At 43.9% G+C, this 12,045-nt stretch overlaps 1 protein-coding gene across 2 annotated transcripts in view; it reads right to left on the reverse strand.

Moving 5' to 3' along the window:
• The window catches only part of SF3B3 (splicing factor 3b subunit 3), a 29,744-nt gene that overhangs the window by 6,550 nt on the left and 11,149 nt on the right, over positions 1–12,045 (reverse strand). For both annotated transcript variants that reach the window (XM_061375813.1, XM_061375812.1), the window contains 9 exons: positions 8,220–8,371; positions 7,647–7,802; positions 7,090–7,245; positions 6,245–6,388; positions 5,208–5,330; positions 3,586–3,740; positions 2,312–2,486; positions 1,502–1,707; positions 431–587 (listed from right to left, as the gene is read on the reverse strand). In XM_061375813.1, coding sequence (XP_061231797.1) covers positions 431–587; positions 1,502–1,707; positions 2,312–2,486; positions 3,586–3,740; positions 5,208–5,330; positions 6,245–6,388; positions 7,090–7,245; positions 7,647–7,802; positions 8,220–8,371 — 1,424 coding nt within the window. The remainder of the gene's footprint in view (positions 1–430; positions 588–1,501; positions 1,708–2,311; positions 2,487–3,585; positions 3,741–5,207; positions 5,331–6,244; positions 6,389–7,089; positions 7,246–7,646; positions 7,803–8,219; positions 8,372–12,045) is intronic.

Genomic DNA, 12,045 nt, shown 5'->3' on the forward strand with positions numbered 1-12,045 from the left:
AGAGAGACAGCTCACACTACCTTCCTTCATGTGGCCAGCCAAGGACTGAGAGCCTTAGCACCAGGGCTCCAGTGACCCATGAAATTTGCTTTGTAAACAAGTGCTCAGAGAAGCTCCCTGAGCTCATATTCTGAAAACGAAACAGCGCTGTGTCCCTTCCCCTCCCTAACAGGGGCATGAAAAACACAGCTCCTTTCCCATTTACCCAATTAGATGCGTAAGTCTCTCGGGAGATCTGTGTTCAATCTTCAACCTTGCAAAAGATGTCCCAAATGATTCTGTAGGAGGCAGTGTATTTTCTCCAAGGCTGCTTCCAATGTGTACCATCAGCATGATGTTCTTGCCCAGATTTGAGTACTGCACTATTACTGTAGCATTCAGGGTGAAGTAACAGCTATTGCAGCACCTTGCCTGTGAATGACCCTCTCACCTTGTGCAGAAACTCCAGCTTCTCACCACTATTCACCAGCTTGTACGTGTAGACAAATCCCCCAGCAACTGAGCGTGGGTTCAAGATCAGGTCCTTGGCAACTCCCACCAGCACGTACCACTCATCACCAGTATTGGAGAACCGGCACACCGCCACACTGGGGATGACAGGACATGTCAGCAGACCAGCATGATACGACACTAACACTGCATGCATGGACTCAGCTCCTTGAAAGCACAACTGCACCTAGCCAAGCAGAGATGAAAACCCAACCTTCCAACACTGACATTTTGCTTTCAGAGGTCATTCTTCATCCCCGCAAAAACGTTTAATGCAGATTCCTTCATTTTTTCACACTCTCCATATAAAAAGATGTGCCCAGGTGTCACATATGTTCAAAGCAGTACTTTCATGCTTTCACAGGCTGGACACTGCCTTGCAATGTACAAAGCTCCACAAGAAGCCGTTTTTGAAAGGCTGTTCCAATTTGGCCATGTACATAACACTCTCCCCATCTTCCAGTGTTATTTCCTGCTTAGCTTAGCCAGGTTGGGAATAGCTGGAAAGAACAGGGCAGAATCAACCTTTTGGACTAACATGACCTAACTCCACTTCACCTGCTGAGGCATTTGCTATTTTTTGTAGTTACTGTGTTGGTTTTCCCCTCCCTTCCCGCCAACACTTTCTTTCCATTGAATATATGCTCAGTTTATCTGGATGAGAAGGGGAAGTGAGAAACAGCAGCACATTCTCTTGTTCCCAGCTCTCCTATCTGTCATTTACATCTTTTATCTGCCATTTACATCCCAATGTTGTTCTTCAAGCACTGGAGAGCAGCAAATGCATCTGGAGTACCAGCTGCCGCTGCCATGTGCAGAGAGATCAGGGGAAAGGAAGGAAAGGCAAGACAAAAGCTTTAAGCATGTGGCAATCACTTCTGGGATTTCAAGCCAGTCTTTTGATAACAGCCTGTATCTGGATTTCAACTCTGTAACAGTTAAGTGAAAAAAGGAAAAAACATAGAAGACTCATGACAAGCAGATCCCTGATGCACCTGGCAATGCTTCTTACCTGAAAGCAGCTTCATTCTGCTCTAGCTGCACCAGATCTAATGTATTTCCCTGGATGGGGTTCATCACCCTGATAACGGAGGCCCACTGTCCATTCCCTGCCTTGGGAGCACCAAAGATGGACTCGGGAAGATTCTCGTTCAGAAAGGCTGCAGCCATCTCAGCAGCTAGCTCCCTCTCATCTTCACCTGCAGCCTCCACCATTTCCTATAGCACGTTATGGGACAGGAGAAAAGAACAGCTCAGTGGATCTCCTTACCAGACATGCTGATATTCTGAATATAGCCTTCCTGTTTCCTATAAGCCCATGTATTCCAGGGCAAGGTACTGTCTGCGAAAACATAAAACACACCAAATCCCAAAGCTTCCATCCACCCTGAGCTTATTCCCAAGTGAGCCTCTGCAGCTCAGAGCACAGCAGGGTCAGCTCTGCCCTGCTCAAAGGGCAGTTAACTGCGGAGCTGGTTCTTTAATTCTACAACTCTAGAAATAACAGAGAAGAAAATAATCCACTAAATCCAAACATTCTCAGTCACAGAAAAACCAGAGAATGGCGCTACACAAGCATGACTGTCCTCCAGTATACATTATGCCTGTTACAATAACATGCAAAGAAAAAGGACCAACAGGAAGCAGTGTTATGCTGATAATATGGGTGCTTTGAGGCAGATCTTCACTCCTTTCAGCCGCTGCATTCACATAGGGCACAAAAACGTGCAGGCAACAGCAGCTGGGAACTGGTAAGCAGGCAGGATTTCCAGCTGCAGAAATTCTTTCCAGGCAACAGTATACCTGTCCCCTGCCCTATTACCTCAGCCATTTGCTGCTTCCTCTGTGCCTTGGTGGCCTCAGTGTAAGCATTGTGGTCTGTCTCAATAACAATCAGGTTGTTGCTCTCTGGGTGAATGACAAATTTTCGGGGTGTGTACTGCAATGGGAAGGAAACCTGGTTGAAGACTGCCCCCAGCTTCTCCAGTGCCAAAATCCTGGGGAAGAGAGATGTGACACAAGTTGAACAAGGTCCAAAAGCAGCTAAGAGAACAAAACTGGACTTGAGCTTTATGTCTGTGAAACTGCCTAGTGCTGGAGAAAGCAGCACTTTTCTCAGGCCAGTGCGTAACCAGCCAACAGCTCCAGAGAGCAGAGCAGAACTAGCATCCTATATGGGAGATGATGCTGTGGGACAAGGAGTGCTCTGCAGCTCAAGGTCCTTGACGTGAGGGCTATCTGTCCCAGGGTGCATCCTCAGTGGTGCTGAAGCAAGTCTATCCCAAAAGGAACAAAGAGCACATGGAAGAGGGGAAGTCTGGGGAAACATCATCTGAATCTAAATGTGACACAGACTTCGACAAGTAATCAAATGGTTCTCAGAGGCACTTTAGTTAAAACAGTGTGAGAAAGGCAATGCCAACTCTTTCTTCCTGTGACTTGCCAGCTGAAATGCCAGTTCTTCTGGCATTCGGTGACTAAAAAGCACAAGTCTCTCCAGAAAGAATGACTCCTTTAAAAGCAATGAATGCTGTAATACATCAGTAAAGACAGATATGAAAAAAGTGCCTGTTCAAGTCCATACAGCAAAGGTCCTGAATTTGTGGTCCATTATTTTCATTTATGTTTTTAGCATCTAAGCTGAATTTTTAAAAAAAGGCAACAAATACACCCCTGTCATGCCTCTGATTTCTTGAATTAACTGTTTTTTTTTTCTGCAAAGTAGCCAATTCAAATCACCAGCCACAAGATCCCAATACACAATAGGTTCATAGTTACTAAAAGCTTCCCTCTAAGGACCAGAGAATTTAAGGATAACCTGAATTAAACTTACTTTAAAAAGCTGAAAAATATGAGTCAGAGAAGCACACCCTATATCTTTTTAACAGCACAATTGTCCTTGTATTCCATTTGTTTTCTGAAATCCACCAGTGTTTCCATCAAATCACTACCCATAATCAAATAACCTCAAAAAGACCTCAATTCTTTAGTTAAGTCACTTTACCTCTTTCCTTTTGAATGTCTAGTGAGAATTCACCACCCTCCCCGTCTGCCTTGCATCCCAGCCTAGAAGTGTGTTTCCCCATCAGTTCTTACCTCAGTGTGTTTGTGGAGATGGCTACAATGCCCTCTGGGCACTGCTCAGAAGCAAAACCAGATGCAAACTCCAGTGTCTCATAAGACAGTGGAGTCAGGTGGAAGCGTGACTGATAGGAGTAACTGAGCCAGGATCGGCTTGACATGGCCAGCACCTGGGGAAGACAGACAACAAATTTATTAGTTCTGGGGATGGAAACAAGCTCACTCCTTGCAAATATGAAGGGATGTACAGTGCCAGGCTCTTACCCACTTAACACCTAAATTCTTGGGGGTGGACTCCACCCAGCTCAGGGCACACCCTCAGAGATTCTGCCTGCTTTCAAGAAAAGAGTTTTATCTAGAAACTGTGTATGACATGAAGAGGAATTTTAAACACTATTAAGACAATAAATATTCAAACTGAGGTGCAATAAAAACCGTTATCTGTAAAAGCCATGATAATGAATACTCTCACAGTCGGTTTTTTTTCTTTTAACAACAGCCTGTTCTAATGGGAACAGATCTTTTAAAATAAGCATTTACTTTGTCACCATCCAAATATGGTAGCACACAAGTGAAATCATCTTAAAATCATCAGTAGCCTATTTTCAAGTTAAGGGAAACTAAGGAAGAAGATGGACCTCTAAGCCCTTCAGCTTTATACATGCGACTAACTCAACTTCAGCACATTATTTTCTGCCCCAGCAATAACAGCTGGAATTACACTGAATCTCTCATAGGGTACCCCCCACCTATCACTGACTGGCCATAAACACTATGTTTTTTCTCCCCATATTGTGACAGAAGGAATCAAGAATGGACTCAAAGCAGAAAAGCAATCATCTATTACTCTGCTACAGCATCCTCTGCCCAAGCTGCAAAAGCAGCTCACCTCCAAAGGTACACTTGGCAGGAGCAAGTTGAAGAGATTTACCCAGTGTACCATAACACTGAAGCAGTGCTCACACATTTCCTGATCCAGCCCCTTGCACTGACCAGCAGTATTTCCCAACTCTGAAGGGGTCATCCAAAAATGAGTCAAGCAGGGGGTGGCTGATCTCCCCAGTGCTATATCACAAGGGCTGGAAATGGCACTTCTGATGAAACACTTTCGTCCCTCTGTGCCAAATTCTGCAAATGTTTTCCCTGAACCATGCATGGCAGCTGTCCTGCCCCCAGCTGAGCCATTCTAAACAGGCACAGGAAACAACCATCACTGCATCAAGCAGTCAAGGGGAAGATTTCTGCACAGGGCTCTTTCTGCCGCTGTGCACTAACACAGGCAAGGTGAGGTTTTTCAGTGTCTCTAAGCCTAAGAATCTGCTCAGAGCTTTCAGACATGCTGCAAACACAGCCTATGGGTCAAATAAGTCCCATTTCCAAACACGCAGGGCAGCACTACACATTACTTCATAACAAGTAAGGGGAATACCAACATGAACAAGGCTGTTTGTGAAAGAGCAAACTGCCAGCCAGGCAGTTCCATAATGAAGTCATTCTAAGTCGTTCTACTTCCCACCCCTACCCAGAGGGTCTTGATGTACTGCAAGGACAGTTTCCCACTCTGCCCACCAATAAGGAAACACGGGATGCTGTGTCTGGAGAATGGATCTGTATCCCTCTGAGCCTGCCTCACTTACCGCCTCTTGGCCTTGCATTCGGACTCGGAAGAGTTTCACAGGCCGGGAGCCAAGGTATCTGGTCCTGGTATCAGAAAGATCACCGGTAACAGGATCCAGGACAGTTCGCAGCAGCACACCATTCTTGATATCAGCAAACCAAATAGTTAGATCAAGATTACAGACAAGAAGTAACAGCCATTATTCAAAACAGAGAGGAAACTTCTGAAGAACTGAGTGTCTATTCCTAGGTTTCCTAGCTTCTGGTACAACTCTCTTCTACAGCTATATCCAAATTGGCTCTTAATACGAAAAAGCATAGCTCCTGCACACTCCTATTCCAAAAGGAATTACTTGTAAAACACATGCAAACCAAACAGGAAAAACCAAAAAGCAGACCAATGGCTTATGAGTACATCCCGTAAGCCATGAAAACCTGAGGCTAATTCCAGATCCGAATCCCTCTTGGTACAAAGTATTTATCCAAAACATCATGCTACTTACAAAGAGCTTCTTACATCAAGCTTGAAGCATGTGAAAGAACCTAGGCTGCTCTGACTGTTTTTACTACATGTTGAATTGCCAGAACGTTTTGGTTGAAGATCACAGAAACAGCATCAGATGCAACAAAAAGCTGTGTAACAGTAGAGTTATTAGGGCAGAGCCTGTGGTTATGGGCAGTTACTCTTTGTATACTCTGCCCTACAGGCAGTTTCTAAAGAACTGCCCAACATTTCACCCAGAGATTTTTTTTATATTTTTTTTTTTCTTAAGAATATGCCCTCTTTCTGGAAGGGGAAAAGCACATTTTGATCTGCAAGACCCCCAGGACAATACACTCTCTTTTGATGAATCTTAAGTCCATGAATGCATGGTGAAACTTGCACCCCTAGTCACACAGTGAATTCCCCAATCTCAGTTGTTAAGCCTGTTGTAACAAAGAGGGAACAGCCAGGCTTTGTGTTGGGCTGCACGATGACAAAGCTACTTTCACAATCCATTTTTCAAGTGACGGCTCACCAAGACACGTCTGTCAGAACCAGGCAGGCACCTCTCACCTGCAGTCCAATGTTCAGGTACAGAAAGCCAATGGAGCCTCTCTCCCCCAGCTCATCCTGCTTCTCCGTGCCACCCATCTCCACGATACACAATGACTCAGGCTGAGCAGGGAGGGCCTGCATACTCAGCGGCTGTAAGCAATCCTGTGGGAGACAGGACAGAGGTAACACACCAGTCAGCAAGGCTTGGCATGGCAAGAGGGGATTCAAGCTATACCTAAGAAACTTTGAGATGCCCTTTTAAATCTCCAGAAAGAATATTCAGCACAGAAAAGAGGAAAAAGTCCAAATAAACACTGGCTCTGTGGATTTTGGCAAGCAAGAGTGGTAGCAGCCCTGTGGTTTGGAAAAGATAAACTAGATCCTTCAAAACTGTTCTAGCAGTTTGCCACTGTTTAGCAATGGAGCGAGCTAAGCAAAGTTTGTTACTTCAGTCATCTTCTGAAAACTTCTCTGTTGCAGAGAAATTAATGGTGGTTTGGTGCTGACCTGCTTGCAGAATGAGTCTGCTTCAGTACAGGTTTAAACAGTAAGACAAGAAAAACAAACAAAAAACCCCCCAAAACACACAAAACTAAAATCTAAAAAAAAAAACAATGAAGCAATACTTTAATTTCTCATCAGCTGAACCTCCAGGCAAGGGCAAGGCTAGATAAAACAAGGAAATTGTTACAGGTTAGGATAAGGAGCCATGCTTCCTCCTACAGAAAAGCCACACAAGCTATTCATTCCTGGTCATCCACCTGAACATGGAGAGACAGCTTGGATGGACACAGCCTACCTCTGGAATACCCTTCTGAAAATTTCAAGCCAATGGAAGAGATAGCAACAGCACAGCTACTCACTGAAGGGTCAAGGGAAATAATTCTGACAGTGTTGTCCACCAGCCCAACAGCAAGGAAGCGGGAACGCTGCTCCCCAGGAGGAACATTGGCCAGGCTCATGCAAACGACATCAGCTGACATCTCCTTTCTTTCTGTGTACTCATTCAGCTGTCCTGACTGAGAAAAAAAAGCACAAAAGACACTTACTGACTGCCCAATGGAGTGAACCAGCACCAAAATGTCTCTCCACACTTTCCCCCACCACTATTTTTTTTAGGCCAGTGCTTTGGATTGTCTGAATTTTTTAAAAAACATTTATTTACAGCGCTATTTCAGCTACAGTTGGAAGAACCAGAACAGCAGTAGGGTAAGTATACAATTTCCAGCCCCAGTCTAATTATCCATTAAATAATCTCAGACAAACAGAGTCCAGCTCTGTAGGGCTTTTATCTATCCATTCAAGAAGGAGGCTTCACTACGGAATCCCTGTCTGCAGGTCACATCAAGGATCAGTCTCTGGCATGCCCCATAGTTCATCTTGCTCTACCAAAACTCATTCCCAACATTAATACACATACTGGGTCCATCTCAAAATAAACCAGTTCTCCTCCAGTCAGTGCTATCACGACTTGTCTCTGGTTCACAGCACATTTTACAATGGTTTTCTTCCCTGGCGTCTTCCATTCATTTACTCTCTTATCTGCCCTGATGTGCCGGATCCCATCTGGATAAACCTGACAGGAAAAAAAAAAAAAAAAAAGGTCACAGCAGTTTTGTATTTATCACCCTTCACAACTCTCACTGGTGGTTCTGACACAGAAAAGCCATAGGAAGCACTTCTCCTGGCAGTGGTGATCTACTGGCTATGCAACAGGCTGAACTAGCAAGAAATCACCTGCCAGCTGGAAGCACTGCACCTTTGAGCTACAGCAAGGAACTACTGGGCACACAACGAAGGAGATTAGAACCATCTTCAGCTGGTCCGTTTCACTTAGCACAATGTAAAATGGGAAACGGAATGAATCATGTCACTCTTCGCCAATCCACACCTTTAAACACAACATACGCTGCACTAACGTAGAAACTGTGGCCATGCCACAAGCAGAAAGTGGCATATGTAATCAGGCACATCAGAAGCAGCTTTCCATTACCTGTACCAAAGCATCGTCACCAAGAAGAGAGCAGGATAAGGTGGGTGTAGTACCCAGGAATCCCGAGTCAGTCACTTCTTCTACAGTCTCTCCGATAGACAGCACCAGTGTGGCATTCACGAAGGACACAATGATATAGGCATCAAATTCATCTGGTTAAGGGAGACAGGGAAAAAAGGGTGTTGATTAAGTAAATGCAAGGCTTCCCAACAAAATTAGCAGCCTGACAGATGTCCAGCAGTTACTCAGAATTCCTGTGATAATTGCATCTGCTGGCAGTATTGTGCAAGTTCATTCTAGGACACACTGTCTGAGAGCCGGCCACTGCTAGACTCTAAACAATGCAAGACTGAACCACGGGGTCAAATCACGATCCTGATACAGAGTCAATTCACCATACTCTGGATTCTGGCATGCAAGACTCCAGCCTACATTCTTCAAAGACAGTTCAAGTCTAGAAGTCTTTAGCACTCGATCCATGTCACACCAGGAGCTGAATCCAGATTTAACACCCAATGACACCAAATTGAATACCTCAATAACCTGGACACATGGCAATCATCTGCAGAAACCACACCATGGATGCTGCGAACAGCAGGTTGCAGGACCTTGTACCTAATCCAGTATCCACATAATAAAAGGCTGCAGAGAACAATTCCGATGCAGTGCAATACAGGAGCTCTGGGTTAGCGTGCTCTATCCTCATCTACAAGCTCAGCTAGCTTACATTCATCACACAGCCAGCCCTACAGTCTTCTGGGATGAGAAACAATTATGTTTTTAAGATAGAGCAAACACTGACCTCTACTTCTACTGGAACAAGTGACAGTATTGCAACTACTATCTCTAGTACTGGCTTCTTCCAAGAGGAACAGCTTGAGAGAGTCCAGTAGCTTGCATGTGGAAGAGCTATGCTAATTAAAATAGTCATAAGAGCTCAGTTTGAAATAAGGAAATTTTGTGGGAAACAATGTCAGTAGGTAAAAGGAATGCCCTGATTTACTGCTGTCCATTTTCATTCTGCAGAAGATGACAGGCATTAAAGAGGGGGAGAGGAATCTCATTAAAACAGTAACAAAAGCAAAAGAAACAATGAAGTCTGCTGGGAAATGGAGGCAGAAGCCTCAGTGGAGTAAGACTCCTTTAGAAGCAACTCCACTTCTGCTGCTGTTGTCATGCAAGTGCTATTTCTTAAAAAGAAAAAATTCCCCATTTTAATGTAACTCAACCCAAAGCTCAGACCTATGCACCACAGCACAAGACAATCAGCAAAGGTCAGTGTGTAAGAGAGCTGTCACAGTTTTTGTCCTTGAGCAGAGTTTCTCTATCATCTGCACATGTGGGAGATATGGAGAAGTGGGTAAAGATTCCTAAAGTAGAGAAAGAAAACAGGGAACTCTCACTAGGTTGAATACAAGATGCCAGCAAACACCATGCACCAGCTTAAAGAAACAGAACTGGGCCAAATGAAACAAATGCTCAAGGAATGGATACTTTTCTTATCCACCCTGTTTGTATGGAGGCTCTGCCAAACATGCTGCGTCATGTTTGTAACAGAAAGGTCTTACATACAGCTGAAAATATGCAAGTGAAAAAATCCCATCATTCCTCTCTCCCTCATCTGGTATACAGACCACAGCTATGATCAAACTGAAGAGCTCTGTGCCATTAAAGCAATTCTAACAGTGGTCTGTGGCATAAACTTCTAACACGCTCCTAAAGCTCACAAACAGGAACAAATCCCACTTGTGGAAATCAGAGCATAAGAACTGAACCTGCACACAGAAACCAATCAGTTACTACTTAAAACACAGCTTAACAGGAGAATTTCTCTTAATGTTAACAGCCGATGGTAAGAGTTCAGCAAGACATGCACTATTACACACTCATTATTGTCCACACTAAATAGCAGCTGCTCCTACAAACCTGCCTGAATTTTTCAACACCAGAAGTCTAAAAGAATTCCTGAACTGCTTTAAATAGAGGTTCTAGCAGTTCACAGGCTAAGCATTTAATTAATAAATATCCTGTAGACAGGATGTTCTAAAAATTCCATTTCAAAGACCATCACTGCCTTCCTAACTTCTTGAGAGCTGCTGCCTTCCTCCCTGGGGGCTGTCATTCTCATGATAAACCACCATGTCCCAGCTGGAGGCTTAACCATGTGACTTGGAGCAGGACAAAGAACTCCCATTCGAAAGCAAAACAGATTCCCTTAGTCTTACTCCAAATGAAAACGCATTCCTACCTCTTTATAGTTCTGAGGCTCTTTTTTTTTCCACTGGCTTACAGTTATATCAGAGCATGCCTTTAAGTTTGTGTCAATAACAGTGACCACTGCATTTTTGCTTGAAGTCCAGTAGTGTTACTTAATGCCTCTTGGCTGAAGCTTTTGAAATAAAGGGTTTGATTTACCAGAATTAAGTCAGTGAATAAGATGCATTCATCCAGATCCAAAACAATACAATTTTGGTCTAGAAAATATAGCAGCCTAGTTGAGATTAAGAAGAGTAAACCCCTGTAGCACACTAAGAAGTATTCTCATAAAGCTAAAAGATCTATAGACTTTAATATGAAAAGTTATCTACTTAGCTCAGCATAATCTCAAGCATAACATCAAGCTCTCCAGAGTTCTGAACTGATACACATTATTTTGTATGCAAAATACAAAGACACAAGACTTCAGAGATACTTAGTACTGTTCTAATTGCTCCTGTTAGGTCCTTTCAGCAAGTAACAGAGACATTTTAATGACTCTGGAGAACCACAGCTGGACTAATTTTCCTATGCATTCATTACAAGTTTTCTAAAGCTTCATCCACACAACAGTTATGAATATACACATTTCAGTCCATCAACTCTATCCTACCATGCTTTTTGTTATTTGTTATGGATTCAGTTTCAGTTACTCCATGAGAATTCCACTCCTATGCACCAGCCCACGCCTGGTACAGTTTATTCATGCTCTGCAGCATGTGAATTTGAACCAACACAAATGCAGACACCACTAGCTCAGACTTGTTCAGTGAAGAGAGAGATGAGGAGCAACAAAGGTGGGGATTATTCTCACTTAAAAGACACTAACGGGAAGACAGCATATTTTCCTGTGTTTCTGTTGACTACTGAATGGAGGCTTTGCACCTGGGAGTCACTGCACATTGCTTTTCAGGCAGGAGCACGAGGTAGGGAAGGCAAGCTGTCAGCTCTCGGTTTTGCACGCTACCTCAAGAGCGGAGCACCCAGCCATCTAGCTTCTCACACCCTAATATTCAACTGCAAGAGGATTTGGTCCAAACCCCATCTACTTGTCTGATGGGCAGATGCATCTGTCCTGGGTTCAGCCATGTTATTTTTCTCCTTCCTAGTAGCTGGTGCAGTGCTGTGTTTCAGCTTTAGTCTTGAGAACAATGCTGGGAACACACTGATGTTTTAGTTATTGCTAAGCAATGCTTATCCCAATCAAGGACTTTACAGTCTCTCATGCTCTGCCAGAGAGGAGGGGCGCAAGAAACCACGAGGAAGCAGAGACAGGACACCTGACTAAAACTAGCTAAAGGGGTATTCCATACCACAGCACATCATGCCTAGTAGAGAAACTGGAGGGAGTCACTTGGAAGGGACCCATCTCTGCTCAGGTCAAGCTGGGTATTGGCTGGCAGGTGCTGAGCAAGCGTACTGTGCATCATTGAGGTTTCTTGGGGTTTTTTTTTTCCCTTTTTAGCTTATATTCTCTGCCCTTGTTACTTCCCTTATCATTATTGTTAGTGATAGTAATTTTATATTATACTTTAAGTTACTGGATTGTTCTTATCTCAATCCATGAGGT

The sequence above is a fragment of the Neopsephotus bourkii genome, unplaced genomic scaffold, assembly GCF_033783945.1.
Source record: "Neopsephotus bourkii isolate Nb327-2 ecotype Australia unplaced genomic scaffold, CSIRO-AGI_Nbou_v1 NB_1678, whole genome shotgun sequence".
Lineage (NCBI taxonomy): Eukaryota > Metazoa > Chordata > Aves > Psittaciformes > Psittacidae > Neopsephotus > Neopsephotus bourkii.